The 26401-nt window shown below is 43.2% G+C and overlaps 1 protein-coding gene across 4 annotated transcripts in view; it reads left to right on the forward strand.

Annotated features, from left to right (window-relative positions):
• stk3 (serine/threonine kinase 3 (STE20 homolog, yeast)) overlaps positions 1-26401 on the forward strand; it is a 425519-nt gene that overhangs the window by 276353 nt on the left and 122765 nt on the right. For all 4 annotated transcript variants that reach the window (XM_041190243.1, XM_041190244.1, XM_041190246.1 and 1 more), the window contains one exon: positions 24786-24975. In XM_041190243.1, coding sequence (XP_041046177.1) covers positions 24786-24975 — 190 coding nt within the window. The remainder of the gene's footprint in view (positions 1-24785; positions 24976-26401) is intronic.

Consider the following 26401-nt stretch of genomic DNA (forward strand, 5'->3'; position numbering starts at 1 on the left):
AATGGCAGCCTCCCCACCGCTGAGTATCGTAGAGCAGCTGGCCTCTGATTCGTTGGGACCTCCACCCCTCCAGGGTCCTTGATCCCTGGGAAAGGCCCACCATTGGCCTGTTAAGTGCCTTGGTGGTACAAGATGTAGCAGGCCTTCCTGAAAAGTGGCGACGCAGAGAACCCCATAGTTTACACAAGACTCTGCCCTATATTGTGCACTTGAAAACACAAACTGAGAGTGCATAGTAGTAAAGCAGGGTGGAATAACGCTTCATCCCTAATATGTAGCAAGTGGTGCAATCCTGGTAATGCCTGCCTCCCACCAGTGTTTATTACAATGTCTTAACTAATGTGAATCTTGTATATGAACTGAAAATCATCTATCTACTTCAGTGATTTCTACCAAATAGATTACACAATGAGGAGGCCAAATTAACTATTAAGATAGTCTTAGCAAATTGTATAGGAGCTAATATAATGAATTCAGTGTCAAGGAGAGGCTAAAAATAAGGAGTCCTATCTCTAATGCAAAATTTGAAACACCGCAGGAGTGTTGTATAATCTGAAACGCTCTCAATAATTGGAAGCTCTGTCCCAGAGTACCCTAATGAAGTATGTTAATTATCAATGTGTCTGCAATAATGTTCTTCTGTCAAGAGAAGATAAAAGAAATTTAGAGTTTTTCCCTAATTTCCAATTGTAAAAAAAAGCATAAGTTTCTACCTGTTGAAAATACAATGGCTTTGAAAGAACTACCTTTAAAAAAAAGTCAAAATAAAAAGCAGAAAATGCTGGAAATACTCAAAGCATCTCTGGAGAGAAAAAAAGTGTCAGAATAAGAAAACCTTTTTATTTTTTCAGCATTTGTTGCTCATCCCTAATTGCCCCTGAACTGAGTGGCTTACTAGGCCATTTCAGAGGGCAGATAGGAGTCAACCACATTGCTGTGGGTGCAAGGTCAAATGTAAGCCAGACCAGGTAAGGATGGCAGATTTCCTTCCCTATAGGGCTTTAGTGAACCAGATGAGTTTTTACAACAGTCAACTTCATCCATATTTTACTCCCAATACAATTAAAACTCTTAACCATCTTCAATTCTCCAAAGCTCTCCTTGTTGAATTTATTACCTTTATTCTAATTTTCAGTGGTCCAAAACTCTGCCATCCACAGCCAATTTCTTTAAAGTCTGTTTCATTTGGCACCCCTCACCTGTCATCCTGTTCTTTCTGATCTCCGTTGGCTTCACATGCCACAACACACTGACTTCAAGATCCTCATCCTTATTTTCAAACCTTTCATGGAGTCACTCCATCTTATCTCTTCAGCCTTCTGCAACCAAATGTTTTAACTTGTGCTTTCTGCTCCTTTTATTCAAACTACAACCTGTTCAGCTTCCAGTTATGCTGGATGACTTTTCTGCCATCATGACCTTGAACTCTTCTTAAAGTCCTCTGACTTGCTATATCTTTGTATAATTTTAAAAGCTTGGTCAGAATCCATCTCTTCACCATGCCTTTTATTATCTTTCATAACTCTTTGTGTAACTACTACCTAGTGTTTATTGCCTCTTTCTGTGGGATGATTTGTTATTTTTAAGGCTGTGTAAATTTAAGTTCCTCCTTCATTATTGGAGGAAAATTTCAACTGAAATAAAATTGATGATCAATACCTCGAAAGTACTTCACTCAAAGTAAAACAACAGAAAATATTATTTGCTTGCACAATAGCAACCATCACAGAAAATAATAATGTACTTAGTTTACTAATGTAACATAAGAGAACAGCTGTTGTGTCTGTAGGTGATCCATCCCCTGCAGACATGAGTAAGTTCTATGAGTGTCCAAGTGACTGAAATGCCCTGGCATGACTGTAAAACAACTAGCGATATAGAGTTGAGTACAATTGGTTCAAGTTGCTGTGAACATTGGCACTTGCGTTCTTTATAATAGCCTCTGATCGTCTTTTGGACAAGCCTAATTGACAAACTTTATATGAGTTTCACAGTGTTTTAGTAATGTAGAGGAGCACTTTTTTTGTTACTTATGTGGAGTCTGAATATTAGATACTTGTCTAATTTTTGTTATTAATGAGTGGAACTGGGCTGATAGCGAATTAGCGACCTATTTTACATCACATTTTACATGGAAAAGATAATCAGGTGTGGTGTAAAACAGACTGTTGGTTCACTATTGGCTCATTTTGTTCAGTTGACCTGAGTTCTGTTACTTCATGCTGACTTGGCTGAGTCACGTTGTAATTTTCATTGGTGCATAGCAGGCTAATTGACCGATAGGTCAAAATAGCAGTTGAGGATCAGTGGGGATTTCAGCAGCAATTAGAGCACCAGGGTGATTTTGCAGATGTTAGAGTATTTTACTTTCACTTCTGATTTGTGGAGACAGCTCAGTTGGCTATTTTGAGTGACGAGGCAGACATTTCATTGGGTTTTTTTTTCTAAATACGTTCTCAATAATATAAATAAATAAATCGTGAAAGAATCATTTTAAAGCAACACTCTTAGAAAAGGAGCTGTTGGGAGCACGTTTTCTTCCTTTGTTGAGGTCAGAGAGAACCAACATTGCCTCCTGGAATCTGTTGCTCAAGGGTTTTGCATGCACTGGGACAGATGGAAACCCTAGAAGGGCCTGCTGTAGTAGCTGCTTTCATGCCCATCGGGCAGGGCCTCTGTTTAACACCTCAGCCGAAAAATGGCATCTTCGGCAGTCTTCCTTCAGGACTGCACAGGGATTGTTGGCCTAGATTATGTGCTCAAGTCTGTGGAGTTAGGCTTGAGGCCATTAGCTTTTGACGTGGAGTCAAGAGTACAACCAACCGAGCCAAAGCTCACACCTTGCAGTTGTGTACTGGTAGCTTGCCCCTTTTAGTCAAATGAGATGTGAGAATATTCCCAGTGTCTGTCACCCACATGGTCTCGTGTGGAACAATTGCTCCATGTATTTCCTGAACAACTGCAACAAGCAGTGAATTATTGACCACTTAAAGGCCACTTCTCACCCAGCTTCAATTTTGAGGCTGGTGGGGGAAGCCTGGAAGATCACATGGAGTAGGGAAGGGAAGCACCACCTCCGAGACCCCTTTCTACATAAGGTGCCCTCCACTGCACCCCCCCATCCCGGGCCAGATCTGACAGCACGGGTTCCTGTTTTCACCCTGCACTCTCCAAGAACCCCCTCTCCCATGGGTCTCACCTCCCCACCCTCCATGAGACCTCTCACACTTAACTGGTTCAGGATTCCAGGGCTTAGAATTTGGGGACTGCTTGTAGTCCCAATCCTGACTATTGGTGCCACTGGTCCTCCTGGGACTATGAGCCAGATTGGCAGGATTTACACAAATTCATTCCACCACAAATTCATTCTTTATATCTATCTGATCACCTCTTCTTAAAATAAAAGCTATTATATTTGTCAAAGGTAATCTTGCCTTTAACAACTTGGCTTTCCTTGATTCCTATGCTTTTGTAAATGTTCACTAATTTTATCTTGAAGTCACTGCATGAAAAATTCTGCAAACAAATCCTGTTGTTATGTATCTAGCCAGAAGTTATAAATCATAAAATGCAGGAAAAGATGAGTAGCAATTTTGCACAAATCTGTCTCCTCATAATAATATACTAGAGCACATAGAGTTCTCTTTTATTAGTGTTCCTTGAACAATCTAACATGATATCCAAGCCACAAAATAATGATAAACAATTAACTAGATGTAAATTTCATTTCTTCTCATGTGGTCAACACCTGTTTCTTAGAAAAATGGCAAGTTAATGTAAAATACAGTTTCTAATTTACACATTTAATTATCAGTGTTGATCTTTGGATTTGTTTATATATATTTCTTGTCAAACAAAGCATAACAACTTCATGTGGCCTAGCCTTGATCCTGAAACATTCCGTGACTAAACTATGAAGTTTTAACCTGTTTAAAACCTACTTTAGAGAGACTGTCAGGAAACAATTGCTGGAAAGGCTGAAGGTTATAGATGATGTTGAAGACAGAGTAAGTTCAGCCAAATCCTTGTCTAGAATTCATAAATATTTCAAAGTATAACATCATCACAGAAATGAAATTATTTAGAGTTGGTTACTTCAATGCAGTAATGCAATCTGGTTCTCTTGGGCTTTGAGAGTCAGGGGGCAGATGAACTGCTCAAACATATGGCAAACCATCTTTAGTAGATGCCATTTACGGTATGTATTGCGCAGTTGGTACATTGCAGATTAAATAGAATGTAGCTGCCTGTGGGAGTCGTGGAAGGTTGAACCCATGAAGGGATTTAAAAATACAGTTGAGAACTTTAAAATTAAGTTGTTGCTCAACCGAGAGCCAATGTAGGCCAGTGAGTGTACACAGCTCCGGCATGACCTGTTATCTAAAGATTAATTTAATATTTACAGTTTTCTAAATATACTGCAAGAATATTACATTCTAAACAAAGTTTCTGAGGAAGCAAAGTTGCCAAGTCTAATAACTGAAAGGACCAGGAGTAGGTATTTTAGACCATCAAACCTGTTCTGATATTCTATTAGATCATGACTGATCTGTATTTCAACCCCGTGTACTACCCCGCCCCCTCCAACCTTTGATCCATATCCATGTTAAAAAAAATGAAGCTCAGTAATTGACCCAGTATCCTCAACCTTTTAATTTCGGACAGTAGGACCAGATTTCCACTACCCTTTGTGTGAGAAATGATGAGTGGTCTAACTTGAATTTTAAGATCATTCTAGATTCCTCTAATAGTGGGAATAGTTTCTCTGTATCTACTCTATGGAATTTCTTTATTATTTCAAACACCTCTCCCTGACACTGCCTAAACTCAAGTGAATAGAGGCCAAGTTTATAATAATCTATAATAAAACTTAATTGTTAATTAACAGTTTAACCCTTTTAAGACTGGTATCACTCTCGTGAATCTATGTTACTGGAAGACCAGTATATCATGCCTGAAGTGCGATGCTCAAAACTAAATAAAGTACTGAATAAGGAGTAGGTCAAGGCTCTGTACAGCTAAAGCATGACTTCTTTCTCTTTGTATTCCAGTTTGCTTGTGTTAAATACTCACGTTCTATTGGCCATTTTGATTAATTTTTGGAACTGTGCATTTAGTGATTTTTGTATCTGAATATTCAAGTCCTTTTGCTTCTCCACAGATACTGTTCTCTCACAATTAGGAAAATATTGTGTTTTGCCTTTCTTGGATCACCTTATGCTTTCCCACATTGAACTCCATCTTCCAGTTTTTTCCACTTATTCAGTCTCTGTCTGTTTGTAACTTCCTGCTCTCATCTGTACACCTTACTATGCCTCTTCAGTGTCGTCTGCAAGCTTGGGCACACAACTCACTATGTCTTCATCCAAGTCATCAATATATATGATGGAGAGTTGAGGCCTTGGGGTAGGTCCCTGGGAAACACCATTTATTCCAGTCCTCCAATGTAAGTACATTCATTTTACCCCTGCTCGCTGTGGCATACCTCTAACCAATTAACAATCCATGTTACAAAGGTCCCTCTAATTCCATGCACAAACATATTTACTACAGGATGAGTATCCTTTATCTGAAACCCTTGGGAACAATTGCTTTTCAGTATTGAGATATTGGATTTTGGATGTAAATATATATGCTAGGCCTTGGTCTACTTACATTACAATAACCTAAGCCTAGGCTAGCTATAGTCTACAAATACTAAGTTGTTTCTCCATTTACCACCTCTCACACCCCTGCTTCTTACCTGTTAGCACTTATTACACCTGTAATATATTACATTGCTTTATTAACTACATAGTCGTTCAAAAAAAGTATGTGTTTGGTTTTTGGATGTATGGATAAAGAATGTTTGATCTGTAATAATCTCTTTTATAATGCCTTCTGAAGGGCCATAGAAACAATATTGAAGCCCATAGGATTTAAGAGCAGCAGTGTGAATAAAAATTGGCTAAGAAGCAAACAACAGAGAATAGTGGGGAACAGTTGATTTTTTTAGACGGGTGAAAAGTATGTACATGTGTCCCCCAAGTATTAGTATTGAGACCACCTCAATCTAGATGTGTATTAATGACCCGGATGTAGATATGCAAGGCATATTCAAAATTTGCAGATGACACCAAACTCAGAAGTGTTGTAAATAGTGAGGAGGACAGTAACAAACTTCAGGAAGAGGCTGGTGAAATGGGCAGGCACATGTGGATGAAGTTTAGCACCCAGAAATGTAAAGTGATACATTTTTGTAGGAGGAATGAAGAGAAGCGACATAAATTAAAGGGCACAATTTTTAATGACCTGCAAGATCAGAGTAACATACGAATTAGCGGAGTAGTCCATTCAGCCCCTTGAGCCTGCTCCTGCATCGGGGTTCACATACACAAATCTTTGAAAGCGGTAGGAAAAGTTGAGAAAGCTATTAAAAAATGAATACGAGATCGTCTGGCTTTATAAATAAAGGCATAGAATTCAAAAGCAAGGACATTATACTAAACTTTCATAAATCACTGGTTAGCCTCTGCTGGACTACCATGTCTCATCCTGGGCACCGCATTTTAGAAAGGAATTCAAGTCCTTAAGGTTGGAGAGGAGATTTGCCAGAATGACACCAGAGATGAGGGACTTGGTTATGCGGAGAGACTGGAGAAGCTGGCCTTGTTCACCTTAGAGCACAGAAGACTAAGTAGAGATTTAATTGAGGTATTCAAAGTTATGAAGGGTTTTCGTAAAGTAGATGGGGTGAAACTGTTTCCATTGGCAGGAGATTCGGTAACTAGATGACACAGTTTTAAAATAATTGGCAAAAAAATCCAGGAGGGAAATGCATTTTTTAATATACAATGAATTGTTGATTTGGAAGTTACAATTTGAAATGGTGATGGAAACAGATTCAGTAGTAACTTTCAAAAGGGAATTGGATATATACTTGAAAAGAAGGCTAACAGAGAGAGCAGGGAAGTAGGAATAATTGGGTTGGCCTTTCTAAGATCTGGCACGGACACGATGAGTTCAGTGTCATCCTTCTGTGCTATATGATTCTATCATCTGAGTGAGAATTGATTGAACTCAACAAGTTGGTTGATCAGGTTAAGAGACATCCAACCCTAAAACTTATGTTTGGCATCTAGAAAAATATGCTATAGCCTCAACTCTAGGCTAATAAAGATCACTGCTTTAAGTTGTGAAGCTTAAATCACATCCAGCTCTGCCTTGTATTTTAAGCAAAAAATTCTGATCAAAATGAGAAGTAAAATTGAAAATACAATTACCATGTAAGGTGATTTTTCAGTGCGCTTTCAGCTTTTGTTTTTAAGTGTATAATTTCACCATTTCAAGTGTCAAAAAGGTGAGAAGGATAAGGTTGTTGGCAATGAACTGACCCAGTGGCTTTTTTTTTGCATTGACATGATGGTTGAATGTTTTACTGTAGCACAGGTTGTTTACTTGAAATTTTTCCCTGTGCAAGATTTCGAAACACACAGACATTCAGTTGATTATAGTTTTTTTCTGTTGGCCTTTTAAGACTCTTTAGAATTGATTTATACATGTAAAAAAAAACTTAAATATAATCCAGCTAAAGTAATTTGCCAGCATTGTAAACAATTTTTCTGAAGAAATTTGATACAGAACTATAAATGTTGCTGAATTTGTTGACACATTTGTGATAAATGAAAAATATTATATGCTTATTTAAATTTAGCCTGTATAGACCAATAGTTTTTTTGTTCAATTTATAAAAGCAATGCAAATAATTAAAAATGAGCAATTTTAATGGCCCCTCCAATTTTAAATGTTGAAAAATGAAAGCACATGTGAATTTCATATGACATTGAAAACTGCAATACAGGATGATGGTTTTAGAGGCAAACTTTATTGGGGAAGTAGTTTCTCCTCCCAGTTGATTTGCCAAATCAAATAGCATTTTGAATTACATGCGCCATACATTACATGATTAAATAGTAACTTGTATGACTTGCCAAATTGGGCAGCTTGAATCATTGTACATGTATTAGATTGTAGACTGCTGTGCTATGCCCAGATCAGGCAAAGCATTTTATGATGGGCTGTTGACCCTCAGTACAGCACATTCTTCTAGATTTAGAATAATGCTGTTTTAACATGCCTCCAAAATTTGCACTTTATTTTCATCTGTTTACTGTTATATTTTGGGGTCTTTTCTTTGCTGCTTATTCTGAATTAGTTTCAGCGCTAGAATGTTAGAAAGCTGAAGGCAGTCAAAACATAAGAGGACAGAACTGATCTCCAGAACTAGATGAAGTTCCAAGGCCTGCATAGGCTGTCTGCAGGTGATTGTGATTAGGTTTGACCCCAAAGGGAGGAAGAGGAACGTGGTGATGAATTGCCCAGGGGTGCAATGTTAGACTAAAGATTCAAATTGCACAAGCAGTTAAATTAGATGTACTGGCATGTGGGGTTCCTGAGCTTTAAATGGAGCCTTTTCTCTGCATCTTGCATAGATTACACCAGTATTTTTCATCAATTTAACACTGAAGCATTTTTATGGATTGTGGTCACAAATATTTAGGTCAGCAGGCTATAAACTTCATTCTTAAAATAGACTTGGGGCTGAATTTTCCCAGAGTTGCACTAAGTGCGGCAGCGGACAGGTAAAATGGAGTCCTACCCATCAATGAAAATGACGGGTTTTCATGCTGTATCTTCCCGAGCCCGCCTCATTATATATTCACTCCTGCGAAACACGCCATTTCCATGCCGGGCGGGCTTTCGTTCGCCCGCTTGCTATCACCCCGCTGTTGCATCACGCCAGCCGCCATCTTTAAAAGGCAGCCGCCAGCAAAGCGCTCATCGCCATCAGCTCACCACCGCTGCCTGGGAGACATGGCCTACAAAGGCAAAAAGACTGCAGCCCCACCGCTTTAATGACGGGTCCCTTGAGCGACTGCTGGATACCGTGGAGGACCACTAGGATGTGCACTATCCCTGCTCTGGCCGCCGGATGGGTAGCAATGTCACCAACCTGGCTTGAGAGGCGGTAGCAGCGGTGGTCAGCGCCAACGCCCTTCAGAAGAGGACAGCCATCCAGTGCAGCAAAAGGATTAATCTCCTCCGTTCCACCAGGGTAAGTCATTCTTTTCGACACCCCCAACTCACACACACACTCTCAAACCCATCACAAGGCCCTCACTCACCGCCAGTGCAAGGGACATCACTTTTCATTTTCACTCTTTCGCATGCACCATCATTGTCCTCATCCCGTCCATGGGACCACTCACCACCCACGCATGCCAGGCATACTTATCATCTGGCCTGGCAGGCATCCTGATACACTCTCCCCATCTCTATTCATGCAGGACAACAGGAGGGAAAGCTTACAGACAGTTGGAGAGATGCCGGAGATCAAAGTTCTGACAGAATTTGAAAACAGAGCCATCCAGCTGGCCGGCGATGACCTGGACCGGGACCAGTCCTGTGTTGACGGTGAGGTCGGTGCTGTTCTGCCAAGTGAGGATCCAGCAGTGCAATGTCCATCAGATAACCATGCCCTGAGTGATGTGTCCTCTTTCACAGGCCACTGTCATGCATTAACTATCTCCCCTTGCTTTTGCAGGCACATCTGGGAAGCAGCAGATGGAGTCCACAACTCATAGCCTCCAAGCAAGCTCCGAAGAAACCTCCAAAGAGGAACCTGAAGGCACCCTCCCTGAAGCCCCATCACAGCGCTCACCTACACCCTCCACCAGTGCAGAGACACACACCTCGGTGGGACCTAGCTTTAGAGTAGCCTTGGGACCACAATCTGGTGCTCACATCGCACTTCCTGATCCACAGCAGGCGGAGGCAGGGACTTGCCAGGTCCCCAGCACTCAGAGGACTGCTGGAAGCCAGAACATTGCTGAGTCCGAGTCAGATGACGAGCCTCTGGACTCTGTCATGGCACAGTTACTGGAGCTGCAAAGACTAGCTTGGGAACATCAGGAAGGGATGGCCGCTGCACTCCTCAGATTGCAAAGCATGATGGAGGAGTCTGTCTGTCTTCAGGCTGAGGTGTTAGCGCCGGCATCGCAACAAACCAAGGTCAACACTGGCAGGATGGCAGCAGCCATGGAGACCTTGGCCCAGGACATCATTCCTGCACTGCTGCGTGGGCTTAACTCCATCGCTGATGCCATAGTTGTTCACTAACAGTGTGTATGCGAGAGGGGTGCTGGGCAGCTTGATTTCACTCCAGCTACACCTTCCGCTCACGGAGTCAGCCAGGGGCCCTCGGGCACCCAGAGGGAGGATGATCAGGTGCACGCTCAGATGACTCTGGGAGTGACCGGCCCACCTTACTCCCCTCTTCCTGTGACCTCCACAGACCCAGCTTCACAGGCCAAGGAGGGTGTCACTGCCACACAGCAGCACGCAGAAAGCAGGCCGGGGCCCTCCAAGTCTCGGCCCTCCAGAGGACGCTTACCAAAGTCATCACAGACAGGGCATCACAGTCAGCAGGCAGCTCCACCTCTGCTGTGGATGTCTGGGGAGCACCAAGACGTAGTGGCAGGATTGGGACATTTAAGGAGAATTAGTTGTACAGTCCGGGCATGGGTGTTAATCACTTGTACACAATGTTCAGTATTGTCAATAAACTCCCAAGAATGTCTCCCTGCCTATGGCTGCTTGTTCTGATGAGCAGTGTTCTTGTCACTCAGATGTGAAACCTTTCTGCACAAGATAAGAGGCAGGTGTCTAAGTTCAGGGCCTCTTCCTTGCGCTCTGTGCAGCTTTCAGACCACAGTGATGGTCCAGCCTCACACTCCCTGGAAACATTACTGATGCTTCCACCTCGGCAGTGCTGATCATTGCTGCCAGAATGCAGTGGGCAGGCGCCACAGAGTTCTCTCATGCTCTCAGCACCTTTAAGGTGGGGCTGGCCCCCATCACACCAGCATCTGCGCCCAGTGATGCTGTGCACCAGCTCCTGAAGGTCTGAGGTGCTGAAGGCTGACATAGCATCAGATGCATCTAAAATTTCATAGCTGCATCTCTGAGACGGTCCTGATCATGGAGCGCAAGCGAGCTGCCCTTGGCCAGACAGGCATCAGAAATTCTCAGAGGCCATCTGAAAATCTATGGAGTGCCCTCGCATGTTGTCATCATCCTCCTACGGTTGAGCGACTATTAGTGCCCCTACTACATCTCCTCGACAGGAGCATTCTCTCCGAGGGTATTGGCACTGAGATAAGCCAGACTGGAGTCAAGATTCACAACTGTGACGTGAGGATCTACGGGGACACTGCACTGCATGTTGTCATCATCCTCCACAAATCTGGCAGCTATGAGGACCTCCCAAGTGCACTTGCCATGTCTAACCTGTGTGAGAGCCTCATCTCTGTCTTTGTTGCCACCGAGGACCCCGTCAGCGTTGTCCTCGTCGGAGGAGACATGCAGCTCCTCCATCTCCTCACCCAGTTGCAGTGCCAGGTTGTAAAAGGTGCAGCAGATGATGACGATGCGTGACACCCTCTGCGGACTGTATTGCAGGGCTCCACCAGACCGGACCAGGCACCGGAACTGCATCTTCAATATCCCGATGGTCTGCTCCATCAAGCTGCGAGCTGCTACATGAGCCTCATTATAGCGTTGTTCTGCTGCAGTTAGAGGCCACCACACAGCTGTCATCAGCCACGGCATCTGCGGGTATCCCTTGTCCCCAAGGAGCCAACCCTGCAGCCTCTGTGGACCCTGGAAGACTGCAGGGATCTGCGAGTGACTCAGGATGCAGGTGTCGTGCACACTCCCTGGAAACCATGCACAAACCTGCAGGACGTGTTTCTGGTGGTCGCATACCAGCTGCACGTTCAGTGAGTGGAAGCCCTTGTGGATGATTAAGTTCATGAGTGGAGCAATGGAGACCTGAGTGCGACATGAGTGCATTCAATCGCACCATGCACCTGTGGGAATCCTGAGATCAGGGCTAATCCAATGGCCCTTGCATTTTGGCTGTCCTGGTCCTGAGCGAAATGCACAAAGTTGCGTGCTATGGAGAAGATGGCATCCGTGACCTCGTGGATGCTTTTGGTGGTGGATTGTGAAATCCCACAGAGATCACCTGTGGAGCCCTGAAAGGGCCACTAGCGTAGATATAAAAAAGATAATAAACTGCGGATTACTACCTGGCACAGGGTCAGTAAGATTAAAGAGGTAAGTGTGTGGCTCAAAGATTGGTGTGGGAGAAGTGGGTTCGAATTCATGGGACATTGGAACCAGTACTGGGGAAAGAGGGAGCTATTCCATTTGGACAGGCTCCACTTGAGTCATGCTGGGGCCAGTGCCCTGGCGAATTGCGTAACTAGGGTCGTAGATAGGGCTTTAAACTAAATAGTGGGGGGGAGGGTTCAGTTGCATGGAAATATAAAAAATCAAAGTTTAAGGAGAGGGTAAGAGTGCAGGTTAGTGATGAGGCTGATTGTTACCAAAAAGTGAAAGGAAGGGACAGAGTATGTGAACGCCATATTGCACCAAAGAATCATAAGAGTAGGGCAAATTGACAATAGGGCAAACTTAAAGGCTTTGTATCTGAATGCTTGTAGCATTCGGAATAAAACTAATGAGTTAAAAGCGCCAATAGAGATAAATAGGTATGATTTGGTGGCAATTACTGAGACGTGGTTACAGGAAGAACAGGTTTGGGAGTTGAATATCCAAGGGTACTTAGTGTTTCGGAAGGATAGGCAGGAAAGAAAAGGAGGTGGTAGTTTTGTTAGTAAAGGAAGAGATCATTGCTATAGTGAGGAATGATATAGGCACTGGAGAGCAGGATGTAGAGTCAGTCTGGGTAGAAATAAGAAATAGCAATGGAAAGAAGTCCCTGGTGGGAGTAATCTATAGGTCCCCAAAAAGTAGTTCAGCAGTAGGGCACAGTATAAACCAGGAAATACTGGGAGCATGTAAGAAAGGCACGGCAATAATCATGGGTGACTTTAATATACATATAGACTGGACTAATCAAATTGGCAAGTCTAGCCTTGAGGGAGAGTTCAGAGAGTGTATTAGAGATTGTTTCTTAGAGCAATATGTTGTGGAACCAACCAGGGAGCAGGCTATTCTGGATTTGGTTTTGTGTAATGAGATGGGATTAATTAATGATCTCATTGTAAAGGATCCTCTAGGGAAGAGTGATCATAGCATGCTAGAATGTCAAATTCAGTTTGAGAGCGAGAAACTTGAGTCCCACACCAGTGTACTGGAGTTAAACAAAAGTAACTATATAGGCATGAGGGCAGATTTGGCACTAGTGGACTGGGCAGGAAGACTACAATGTAAGACGGTTAATGAACAGTGATAGGTATTTGAGGAGATATTCAATTCTTCCCAAGTAAAATATATTCCAAAGAGGAAGAAAGATGGTAAGAGGGGGAAAAAGCATCCATGGCTAAGCAAGGAACTTAAAGATAACATAAAGGTGAAAACTAAGGCACACCAAATTGCAAATGTCAGTGGCAGGCTGGAAGATTGGGAAACTTTTAAAGACCAACAAAGGGTTACTAAAAAAATAATAAAAAGAGCAAAGGTAAATTATGAAAGAAAACTACTGCAAAATGTAAAAACTAATAGCAAAAGCTTCTACAAGTATATAAAAAGAAAGAGAGTAGCTAAAATGAACGTTGGTCCCTTGGAGGACGAGACTGGGGAGTTCATAGTGGGGAACGCAGAAATGGCAGAGACGCTTAATCAACGTTTTGCCTTAGTTTTCACAGTGGAGGACACTAGTACCACCCCAGTAGTAACAGGTACTGTAGAGGGTATAGAGAAGGCGGAACTTAGAACAATCGCCATCACTGGAGAAAAAGTACTGAGCAAACTATTGGGATTAAAGGGTGACAAGTCCCCAGGACATGATGGCCGACATCCCAGGGTCTTAAAGGAAGTGGCAGCAGAGATAGTGGATGCATTGGCTATAATATTCCAAAATTCCCTGGACTCTGGAATGGTTCCAGTGGATTGGAAAAATGCTAATATTACTCAAAAAGTGCAGGCGGGAGGCAGAAAGAAGGAAACCATAGACCAGTTAGTTTAACGTCTGTCGTTGGGAAATTGTTGGAATCTATTATTAAGGAAGTAGTAATGGGGCATTTGGAAAGTCAAAATGCAATCCATCAGAGTCAGCATGGTTTTATGAAGAGTAAATCATGTTTGACTAATTTAATCAGAGTTCTTTGAAGATGTGACAAGCAAAGTGGATAATGGGGATCCTGTAGATGTAGTATACCTGGACTTCCAGAAGGTCTTTGATAAGGTGCCGCACAAAAGATAAGATCACATGGAGTTAGGGGTAATATATTGGCTTGGTTAGAGGATTGGCTAACCAACAGACAGCAGAGAGTCAGGATAAATGGGTCTTTTTCTGGATGGCAAGCTGTAACTAGTGGGGTGCCACAGGGTCCTTGGGCCCCAACTATTTACAATGTATATTAATGACTTGGATTCAGGGATAGAAGATACTATAGCTAAATTTGCAGATGACACCAAAATAGATGGGAAAGTAAGTTGCAATGAAGAAATAAGAAATTTACAAATGGGATATGGACAGGTTAGGTGAATGGGCCAAAATTTGGCAGGAGTTTAACGTGGATAAGTGCGAGGTTATCCATTTTGGTTGGAAGAATAAAGAGGCGACTTATTATTTAAATGGAGAGAAACTTCAGAATATTTTGTACAGAGGGATCTGGGTGTGCTCGTGCATGAATGTCTGAAAGCTAATGTGCAGGTACACTAGGTAATAAGGAAGGCAACTGGAATTTTGGCATTTATTGCTCAAGCGATAGAGTATAAAAATAAGGAAGTGTTGTTGCAACTGTACAAGGCATTGGTGAGACCGTACCTTGAGTACTGCGCACAGTTTGTGTCCCCTTAATTGAGAAAGGATGTAGTTGCATTGGAGGCAGTTCATAGGTGGTTCACTAGATTGATTCCAGAGACGTGGGGCTTGTCTCATGAGGAGAGATTGAGCAGTTTAGGCCTATACTTGCTAGAGTTTAGAAGGATGAGAGAGACCTAATTGAGGTATATAAGATGGTAAAAGGGATAGACAAAGTAGACGTGAAGCAGATGTTTCCCCTTGTGGGGCATTCTGGAACGAGAGGCCATAGTTTTAGGCTAAGGGGTGGTAGATTTAAATCAGAGATGAGGAGGAATTACTTTTCTCAAATGGTCAGATTGCGGTGGATGCTGGGATGCTGAATAAATTTAAGGAGGGGATAGACAGATTTTTAATTAGTAACGGGTTGAAAGGCTATGGGAAGAGGGCGGGAAATTGGAGTTGAGGCTGAAATGAGATCAGCCATGATCGTATTGAATGGCGGGGCAGGCTCGAGGGGCTGAATTGCCTACTCCTTGTTCTTATGTTCTTAAATTAAGCACTGCGGTCACTTTCACAGCCACTGGCAGTGGATGCCCTCTATGTCCCCTTGGCGCCAAGTCCTGCAGTAAGTGGCAGATATGAGTTACCAGGTCCCTGGACATGTGTAGTTGTCGGCGACACTGGTCCTTGTTCATTTGTAGGAATGGCAAGTGGCGAGTATAGATCCTGGGTGTCGCTAAGCGCTGACCAGCCATGGCTTGCTGCAGCTCCTAGGCAGCGTGTGTGCGAGTCCCTGCTGCCTCTTCTTCATGATGTTGCTGCTCCTGCCTTTGTGCAGCCAGGTGCCTCAGTTCTTCTCGCCTCTTTTACGGTCTCTGTAAGCCATCAGGCATATAGCTAGGTCACCAGGACCCATGATCCTGATGTGGTCCTCCTGCAGCATGAAAGAGAGAGAGACATGGTTATCATGGATGCACCTTTCCTGTCCCTGTGTGACTGCCCCTTAACCCTTCCCGGAGAGTGCTGGTCACCCCTCGGATAGCCAGATATGATTGCGCTGCATGGCTGCCCTGTCAACCTGCGATGTGTGGGACACTGGTCCAAACCAGTATGCTGAGATTGCAAGGGGCTGTGAGTGCCTCCAGCAGTGACTGCTTCGTGGCCAGCATGACGAGGAGATTGTGCAAAGCGTGTCGTCCAACTGCTCTAAAGTGGTGGAGGATATGAAGATGCATGGTCAGTTTATCCAGGTGTCCCTAATGTGTGCCCATTTGTCTCGCTTACTATGCTCCCCACCTTGATTGCTTGTGTGTTGGATGCGGCGCCAGGGCAGCATTTGACCCCCTGTCCCCCTGCCCACCCTCAGCAGTCGCCTGCTGGGCCAGGCATCCGGTTTCCCCTGCCCCCTGGTGCCACAAGGCCTGTGAACAACTAGTGAGTTGTGGAGAAGGCTGCTGCTCATTCACCTCAGTTCCCCCAAAGTGAATGCTGCCAAGTGCACGCCGTCGTGAAGTGGGTCCTGCCATATTTTCCACGCACGCCACCTATCACGCCCTCCGCCTGCGGGCTCGTAAAATTCCACCCTTAATTTCCAGGGTTAGTAGAATCCTTGTCTGTTACTGTCATGCCCAAGGAAGGCATGTCCTATTCATAACTTCAAACATGGACTGCGTTCTTGGAGAAGATTCTGGAACTGTCTTTTATATTTTAAAATGGATTCTCACAAGATGGCTAAGATGGCAGGCAAGAGTCAGGTGACCTTTGCAACTTCAACAAAGACTAGCTCAAACTTCTGGGAAGTCCCGAAATGAATCATACTGGTTGGGGCCTACCCCTTTGAATGGACATGCCCACACATGGGCATGGAAGTCACACTTGCCATTGTTTGTGGTTTCCTCCAAATACACAATCAATGAACTCCTAGATTCTATGACCAGAATTGTTGAGCAGATGGAAAGGCTCTCCCTCTAAGTGAAAATGGAGATGGAGATCCAGATCCGGAAACCCGTTCCCGTATCTTACCACTGCCATTTTCACAGTGGAGGGAAAGGAGCCAAGTTTGAATTTTAGACCTAACAGGAGGTCTAAAGCTGCTGGAGTTCTTTGGAGAGGTAGGGTACCTTTTTGGAGAGGTAGGGTACCTTTTTGGAGAGGTAGGGTACCTTTTTGGAGAGGTAGGGTACCTTTTTGGAGAGGTCAAGTGCCCTTTGGGATTGTTTAAAATTAGACTTAAATGTACGTAAAAAATGCATAAACTCATTGGAACTGTCAAGCTCATTGGAATTGTCAAGAGAGCTGCCAAGCTGTCAGAGCATTTAAATGCCCTGCCCTTTAAATATTAGGAAAAAAACTGTTTGCAGTGTTAGAAGAAACAGTGCTTGCTATATCATTCTGTTTTTTGACATAAGCCTGAGGTTATTATTACAGGATTAGTGCTACGTGACTGATTTCACAATCTATCATTATCACAATGGGGTGCCTGTCAGTTCACAGTCCGATTGGCAGTTCCAAGTGGTTAGAATCTCTTTAAATTGGGATTATAAATACAAATACTCATTTTCATAAGGGATTAAAGGAAGTTAAATTTAGTGAATGGGATTTTATCAATGAGTTTTTTTTTGGAATAGTGGATTCATCAAGTCACTTAGGAACTTTATTTAATCTCAGCATGGGGCTCCTGAGGTGTGCCCATGGTGGATACTGGGTGAGTTGGCATGGTAGGTGTAAGGACAAAGGGTGGGGACATGGGTTGACATGAGTTGGTACTAAGTTGGCATAGGGACTATGAGGGCCATGGGTGAATGGAGGGCTTAGGTTGATGTGGAGAATATAAGGGGGGATGGGTGGGAGCATGAGGTGGCATGGGTTGGCATAGATGGGCATTGGGAGTGTCAGGGTGGAGGGCTGGCTATTGTTTAATTCATTTTTTGATATCTTCAACAAAGTGCCAGAGCACCAAGGCATGTTTTCCGCCCAGCCTGCCTAGACACCTGATAGCTTCTGAACTCTTTACGTGGTCTCCCGCCACAACCCTCTTTCATCCGCACCCGCCGCCGCCTCACCCAAAATTGGAATTTCCAGGGCGCTTATACCAGATCAGGTTTGGGGAGCTGGGAATTTAATTCAGTTTTGCTAGGGCTCCTTAATGCCACACTTGGCCAAATGCTGTCTTGATGTCAACGGCAGTCACTCTCACCTTACCTCTGGAGCTCAGTTCTTTTGTCCATGTTTGAACCAAGACTTTGACATGTTTAGGAACTGAGTGGTTCTGGTGGAAACTAAGCTGAGCCTCAGTGAGCAGGTTATTGCTAAGCAAGGACCACTTGATAGCACTGTTGATGATCCCTTCCATCACTTTATTGGTGATCGAAACTGGTAATTGGCTGGGTTTGATTTGTCTTTTTTTTGTGTACAGGATATACCTGGGCAATTTTCCACATTGCTGGGTGGATGCCTGTGTTGTAGTTGTATTGGAACATCTTGGCTAGGAGCATGGCAAGTTCTGGGGCACAACCTTCAGTACTATTATCAGAATATTGTCAGAGTCCATAGCCATTGTAAAATCCAATGCCTTCAGCCATTTCTTGATATCACGTGGAGTGAGTTGAATTGGCTGAAGACTGGCCTCTGTTATGTTGGGGACCTCCGGAGGAGACCAAGATGGATCACCTACTCGGCACTTTTGGCTGAAGATTGCTGCAAATGCTTATCTTTTACACTGATGTGCTGGGCATACCCCATCATTGAGGATGGGGATATTTATGGACACCCCTCCTCCTCCTCCAGTGAGTTGTTTAATTGTCCACCACCATTCATGACTGGATGTGGCAGGACTGCAGAGCTTAGATCTAATCTGTTGGTTGTGGAATCGCTCAGCTCTATCTATCGCTTGCTGCTTATGCTGTTTGTCGTGCAATTAGTTGTGTGTTGTAGCTTCACCAAGTTGGCACCTCATTTTTAGGTATGCCTAGTGCTGCTCTTGGCATGCCCTCCTGCACTCTTCATTGAACCAGGGTTAATCCCCTGGCTTGGTGGTAATGGTAAAGTGGGGGATATGCCAGGCCATGAGGTTACAAATTGTGGTCGAGTACAACTCTGCTGCTGCTGATGGCCCACAGCGCCTCTTGGTAACCCAGTCTTGAGTTGCTAGATTTGTTTGAAATCTATCCCATTTAGCACAGTGGTAGTGCCACACAACACAATGGAGGGTATATACAATATGAAGACAGGACTTTGTCTCCACAAGGAATGTACAGTGGTCACTCCCACCGATATTGTCATGGACAGATGCATCTGCATCAGGCTGGTTGGTGAGGATGAGGTCAAGTGTGTTTTTCCCTCTTGTTGGTTCCCTCACCACCTGCCGCAGACCCAGCCTAGCAGCTATGTCCTTTTGGACTCAGCCAGTAGTGGTGCTACCGAGCCACTCTTGGTGATTAAAGTCCGCCAGCCAGAGTACATTCTGCAACCTAGTGAACCTTCTCTGGACTGCCTCCAATGCCAGTATATCTCTCCTCAGATAAGGGGACCTAAATGTTCACAGTATTCTAGGTGTGGTCTAACTTGTGCCTTGTATAGTTTTAGCAAGAGTTCCCTATTTTTATACTCCGTTCCCTTTGAAATAAAGGCCAACATTCCATTGGCCTTACCTATTACCTGCTGAACTTGTATGCTAGCTTTTTGGGAAGCATGCACATGGACCCCCAAATTTCTCTATGCTGCAACTTGCTTCAGTCTTTCTCCTTTTAAATAATATTCAGCTCCTCTATTCTTCCTGCCAAAATGCATAACCTCACATTTTCCCACATTATATTTCATCAGCCACGTTTTTGCCCACTCACTTAACCTGTCTATATCCCTTTGTGGACTCTTCATGTCATCTTCATCACTTACCTTCCCACTTATTTTGGTACATTCATTTCCCTCATCCAAGTCATTAATATATCTTGTAAATAATTGTGGCTCCAGCACTGATCCTTGTGGCATTCCACTAGTTACAGGTTGCCATCCTGAAAATGCACCCCCCCCCCCATCCCAACTCTCCGTCTTCTATAAGTTAGCCAGTCCTCTATCCATGTTGATATACTACCCCCAACACAGTGGGGTCTTATCTTATTAAGTAGCCATACATGTGGTACTTATTGAACACATTTTGGAAATCCAAATATATTACATCTACTGGTTCCCCTTATCTATCGTGCTTGTTACCTCCTCGAAAAATTCTAATAACTTTGTCAGACATGATTTCCCCTTCATGAAGCCATGCTGACTCTGCTTGATTATATTATGCATTTCCACGTGCGATGCTATTACATCCTTTATAATAGACTTTAACAGTAGGGAAACTATTGGAGAAAATTCTGAAGGAGAGAATCTATCTCCACTTGGAGAGGCAAGGTTTGATCAGGGATAGTCAGCATGGCTTTGTCAGAGGGAGGTCATGCCTAACAAATTTGATTGAATTTTTTGAGGAGGTGACCAGGTGTGTAGATGTGGGTAGTGCTGTTGATGTAGTTTATATGGATTTCAGCAAAACCTTTGACAAGGTCCCACATGGGAGAGTTAAAAAGAAGGCAAATGCACATGGGATATAGGGTAATTTGATAAGGTGGATTCAAAATTGGCTTAGTTGTAGGAGACAGAGGGTGATGACAGAAGGATGCTTTAGTGACTGGAAGCCAGTGTCCAGTGGCGTACCATAGGGATCTGTGCTGGGTCCCCTATTATGTGTCATTTATATAAATGACATAGATGACTATGTGGAGGGTAGGATTAGTAAGTTTGCGGATGACACAAAGATTGGCCAGGTGGTTAACAGTGAGATTGAGTGTCTTGGGCTATGGGAAGATATGGATGGGATGGTCAAATGGGCAGATAAGTGGCAAATGGAATTTAACCCTGAAAAGTGAGAGGTGATACACTTGGAGAGAGTAATTTGACAAGAAAGTATTCAATGAATGGCATGGCACTAGGAAGTTCTGAGGAACAAAGGGACCTTGGGGTGTGTGTCCGTAGATCTCTGAAGGCGGAGGGGCATGTTAGTGGGGTGATGATAAAGGCATATGAGACACTTGCCTTTATCAATCGAGGAATAGATTACAAAAGTAGGGAGGTCATGCTGGAGTTGTATAGAACCTTAGTGAAGCCATAGCTGGAGTACTGTGTGCAGTTCTGGTCGCCACATTATAGGAAGGATGTGATTGCACTGGAGGGGATGCAGAGGAAATTCACCAGGATGTTGCCTGGGATGAAACATTTAAGCTAAGAAGAGGTTGGATAGACTTGGGTTATTTTTGTTGGAGCAAAGACTGAGGGGGCGACCTGATCGAGGTGTACAAGATTATGAGGGGCATGGGCAGGGTGGATAGGGAGCAGCTGTTCCCCTTCATTGGAGGGTCAATCACGAGGGGACCTAAGTTCAAGGTGAGGGGCAGGAGGTTTAGAAGGGATGAGAAGAAAAACTTTTTTACCCAGAGGGTGGTGATGGTCTAGAATGTGCTGCCTGGGAGGGTGGAGGCGGCAGGTTGCCTCATATCCTTTAAAAAGTACCTGGATGAGCACTTGGCACGCCATAACATTCAAGGCTATGGGCCAAGTGCTGGTAAATGGGACTAGGTAGGTAGGTCAGGTGTTTCTCACATGTCGGTGCAGGCTTGATGGGCCGAAAGGCCTCTTCTGCACTCTGTGAGTCTGTGATTTTCCCAATGACAGATGTTAAGCTAACTGGCCGAAAGTTGCCTGTTCTTTGTCTCCCTCCCTTGCTTCCGCAAAAGTCTTTTTCAAACATTTTTAAAAACTATTGCTAATTCCCTAGACAGTTTCAAGAAATTACACTTTTTCCTTATTGTTCTGCTTTTGGTTCAAATCTTCTCATGGTGGTAAGTGGTGGTATTTAATTGGGATGGGTGGGAAGGCATGGGCTGGAGAGTTAGCCCCTTGCAACTCCCCCTAAGTCAGGGGTGGGAAAGGTGAAGGTCTTCCCACCTTGAGGCTATTTAGTACCCAATTAAGGGCCACTTCAGGACCTTGTCCCACTGCCGCTGGTATTCTATTCTCTGGCCTGTCTGCATGCCCGAAGTGGGAGTGGTGGGGGCCTTCTGAATGAGCACCCTGTGCCCTACGAGGGCCACATTGACCACCTCCACCCACCATCCTGAGGCCTGACTTGCTCAGCGAACCAGCCCACTAATCATTGCTCCAGACTTTCAGCAATGATTCTGGTCCCGGGCTTATTGCAGCCCCAACAATAGTGGTCACCACTCCTAGTGGCGCTGCTGGGATTGAAGACTTGCTGAGCCTCTGATCGGAAGCCTGATCCTTGTCTTCAAAGCCCCGGGAACTCGAGCAGGCAACAGACTGAGTTATTGCCATTTAATCCAGTCCAAGCATCCAGCCCTTTATTATTTGAATTAACCATCTAAGGAACTCAGGCCTTTGCTGCAACCCTTCACTCATGGTCGCAATATTTTAAGACTGTTCATTTCATCTTTAATGATTTTCCATCGCTGATCAGTTTTATCAGTCAGCATTGCTGTCCAATTAACAGATAGAATCTCTTCTTATTGCAGCTCTATTACTTCTGCAAACCATTTCCAATTGACTATACATTCTCAATTATTTGCAGCTTGTAATGGATACTCAATATTGTCACATTAATATTTTTTTTTTCGATCCAGATACTCGATCTGAACATGAACTTTTAATAATATCGTTTCTCACAAATGCTTGATTTTGCTCTCACTTCTTTTTTGTTTTATGCATTGCTTTTATCATTGTGAACAATTCCCTGATCCCCTAGTTGTCTTTTGTGTTATCATTTGAACCCTAATTGGGCTGAATGGCCTCTTCCTGCACTGTATTTTTTTTTTGTTTCTATGTTTCTAACTGATTTACAACCCTGAGACATTCTAAAGTAACTGTTTTCACATAGGCGCACCAAACAAGATGAGGAATGTAGAATTTTCTAAAAGTGACATTGTTTAAAAGGCAAGTTTCACCGATACTGGCACCACTTCATATTTAAATACAACAATTGCATTTTAATATCAATATTCACATCAAAATACCCAAGACCATTCTTGCAAGAAATTGAATTGATTGTTTAGGTAGGCAAATTCAATACATCTGCAGAATTCTAAATTTGAGGAGCATTGTAAAACATTTGGACAAGTTTCCCAATAACTGATCAATGAGAAAAAATATATAAGGGAATGAAATCACCCCTTCACCCATCGCCCCTGTACTCGCCAACCTACATTGAATCCCGGTTAATAATACCTGAATTTTTAAATTCTCATCCTTGTTTTCAAACCCCTCTATGGCCTGGCTCTCCCTACTTCTGTAATATCCCCCTACAACACTCCAAGGTATTCGCGCTACTCCTCTAACTCCAGCCCCTTGAGCTTGTCCAATTTTAACCTGCACTATTGGTGGCTGTGCCAGAATTTTTTCTTTATTCTTTCATAGGTTATGGGCATCAATGGCAATGCCAGCATTTGTTGCCTATCTCTAATTGCCTTTGAACTGAGTGGCTTGCTAGGCCATTTCAGAGGGCAGTTAAAAGTCAATCACATTGCTCTGGGTCTAGAGTCACAAGTAGGCCAGACCAGGTAAGAATGGCAGATTTCCTACCATAAAGCGTATTAGTGGACCAGATATGTTTTTATGGCAATCAATGATACAGCAGGTAATTAGGAAAGCTAATAGAATGTTATTATTTATCGTGAGGGGAATTGATTACAAAAGGAGGGAGGTTATGCTTCAGTTGTACAGGGCATTGGTGAGACCACATCTGAGTATTGTGTACAGTACTGGTCTCCTTATTTAAAGAAATATGTAAGTACATTAGAGGCAGCTCAGAGAAGGTTTACTGGTTTACTAGACTAATATGAGGAATGGGCAGGTTGCCTTATGTGGAAAGGCTGGACAGGGTAGGCTTGTATCCACTGGAATTTAGAAGAGTAAGAGGTGACTTAATTGAAACCTTTAAGATCCTGAGGGGTCTTGACAGGGTGGACGTGTTTCCTCTTGTGAGAAAATCTGGAACTAAGGATCACTATTTAAAAATAAAGGGTTGCTGATTTAAGACAGAGATGAGGAGAATTTTTTTCTCTGAGGGTTGAGAGTCTTTGGAACTCTCTTCCTCAACAGGCAGTGGAAGCAGAGTCTTTGAATATTTTTAAGGCAGAGCCAGGTAGATTCTTGATTACTGAGACGGTGAAAGGTTATTGGGGGTAGGCAGGAATACGGGGTTGAGGTAACATTCAGATCTGCCATGATCTTATTTAATGGCAGAACCGGCTCGAGAGGCCGAGTGGCCTATTCCTCCTAATTCGTATTTTTATAGGATAGTTTCATGGTTACTATTACTAACTGAGACTAGCTTCATATTCCAGATTTTTATTAATTGAATTCAGATTCCACCAACTGCCACAGTGGGATTTGAACTCCTGTCCCCCAGTGCATTAGCCTGGGCCTCTAGATTACTAGTCCAGTGACATTACCACTATGCCACTATCTCCCATACTATCAAAGATTCGCTCAAATGTCAGTCGCTTTTTTTATTTGTAAAATCAGTTTGACTTATCTGCTACTTGTGCTATTCATTATCTGCCTGCTACTCCCTGATTCTTTTGAAATGTGATTTAGCTCCAATTCTAACTTCCATAGTTACAGATAATGACAGTGCCAATAATGTGGGTAAATTTGCCTATAGATTTCAACTATTTTACCTGAATTTCTTGGTGATAGGTGCCAAGCAAAAGTATTGTGTATTTTTGCTTCTTTCTCATGACTGCTAATTAGTGTGACACAAATATATTTATGCAGCATAGCATGATTTACCTTTTTGATTAGCTGTAAAAAAAAAATACATTTCTATCCGATTTCTGCTGATCTTCCACCAAAGATCATCAGAAATTCCAAGCAACCATACCTCCTTATTGCTAATGTTTTATTCATTCTGCAGGATGAAGATGAAGTGGATTCTTACACCATGGTGAAGACTAGTCATGTGGGCACAGGCACCATGAGGGCAACCAGTACCATGAGTGAAGGTGCCCAAACCATGATTGAACACAACAGTACAATGTTAGAGTCAGACCTGGGGACCATGGTAATTAACAGTGACGAAGATGAAGAAGATGGGACCATGAAAAGTAAGAAAAATGTATTTTATTTAAGTAAAGAAGTTGAATTTTGTAAACTGCCATTTTTACAACAATTTACATTTATCTGGTTCTCTTACAACAACATAATGTCTGAAAGAACTTCATAAAGGTGTATTGACAAAAAAAATGGTTGCCAAGCCACAGGAAGAGATATTTGGAGGAATGAGCCAAATATTTAGTAAACAGGACAAAAACAGAATTACCTGGAAAAACTCAGCAGGTCTGGCAGCATTAGCGGAGAAGAAAAGAGTTGACGTTTCGAGTCCTCATGACCCTTCAACAGAACTGTTCTGTTGAAACCTGCTGAGTTTTTCCAGGTAATTCTGTTTTTGTTTTGGATTTCCAGCATCCGCAGTTTTTTGTTTTTATTTAGTAAACAGGTATGTTTTAAAGAGGTCCTGGACAAAACTAAGGGAGGTGAACAAATTTTGGAAGGGAATTCCAGTATGTGGAGTCTAGCGGCTTGAGGCCCAACTACCAAGCAGTGAGGCAAAGGGGAGGGCAGGATGTACAAGAGACCAATGGCAGATGAATAGAGAGTTTAAGTGAACTGTAATACTGTAATTCTAGGTGTGCTTACTGAGATATGAGTAAGACCATGAAGGGTTTTAAATGCAAGGATGCTAGTTTAAAATTTGAGGCATTGGGGAACTGCCAGCCAGTATAGATCAGGGAGGATAGAAATGATAGACAAGTAAGGCTTTGTGCAGCAAAGTTTTTGATAACCTTTACGGAGTGTGGTGGATTGGAGGCCAGCGGAGAGTATTTACATAGTCAGGACTGAAGATGGGCAGTGTTATGAGATGGTATTAAACTGTTTTTATGATGACGAGGATATGGGGTTGGAAGCTTAACTCAGAGTCAAATAGAGCATCGATGCTCTGAGCAATGTGGTTTCACCTGAGGCAGAGCCAAGAGGGAAATAGCATTTGTGGCAAGGATATGGAGTTTGCGGCAGGGCCTGAAGACAATGGCTTTGGTCTTCCTAACAATTAGCCGGAGGAAATTTATATTTATCAAATATGTAAGAAAAGTAGCACAGAGTGACAGGTTTAGAAATGATAGCGAAGTTAAGCTAGGTGCCATCATTAAACGTGGAAGCTGATCTAACCTCTGCACATAATGTAGCCAAGAGGCAACATGTATATCGTGCAGAGAAAGGGATCAAGGAAGATCCTTGAAAGGCAGTGTAGAGAACAATATAGCGCTGGAGGAAAACCCATTGCTGGAGATGCTTTGGCTACACTTGGATAAGCAAGAGTGGAAGCAAGCACAAGAATTCCTACTAACTGGACAATGGAGGGGAAGTAAGGAGAATGGTGTAGTCAACCATGTTAAAGGCCACAGGGAGGATGAGGAGGTCACTGTCAGAACTAATGCCATTTATGGCTTCAGTTAGGACTATTCTGGTGTT

This window comes from Carcharodon carcharias, chromosome 6 (assembly GCF_017639515.1).
Source record: "Carcharodon carcharias isolate sCarCar2 chromosome 6, sCarCar2.pri, whole genome shotgun sequence".
In the NCBI taxonomy this organism is placed as follows: domain Eukaryota; kingdom Metazoa; phylum Chordata; class Chondrichthyes; order Lamniformes; family Lamnidae; genus Carcharodon; species Carcharodon carcharias.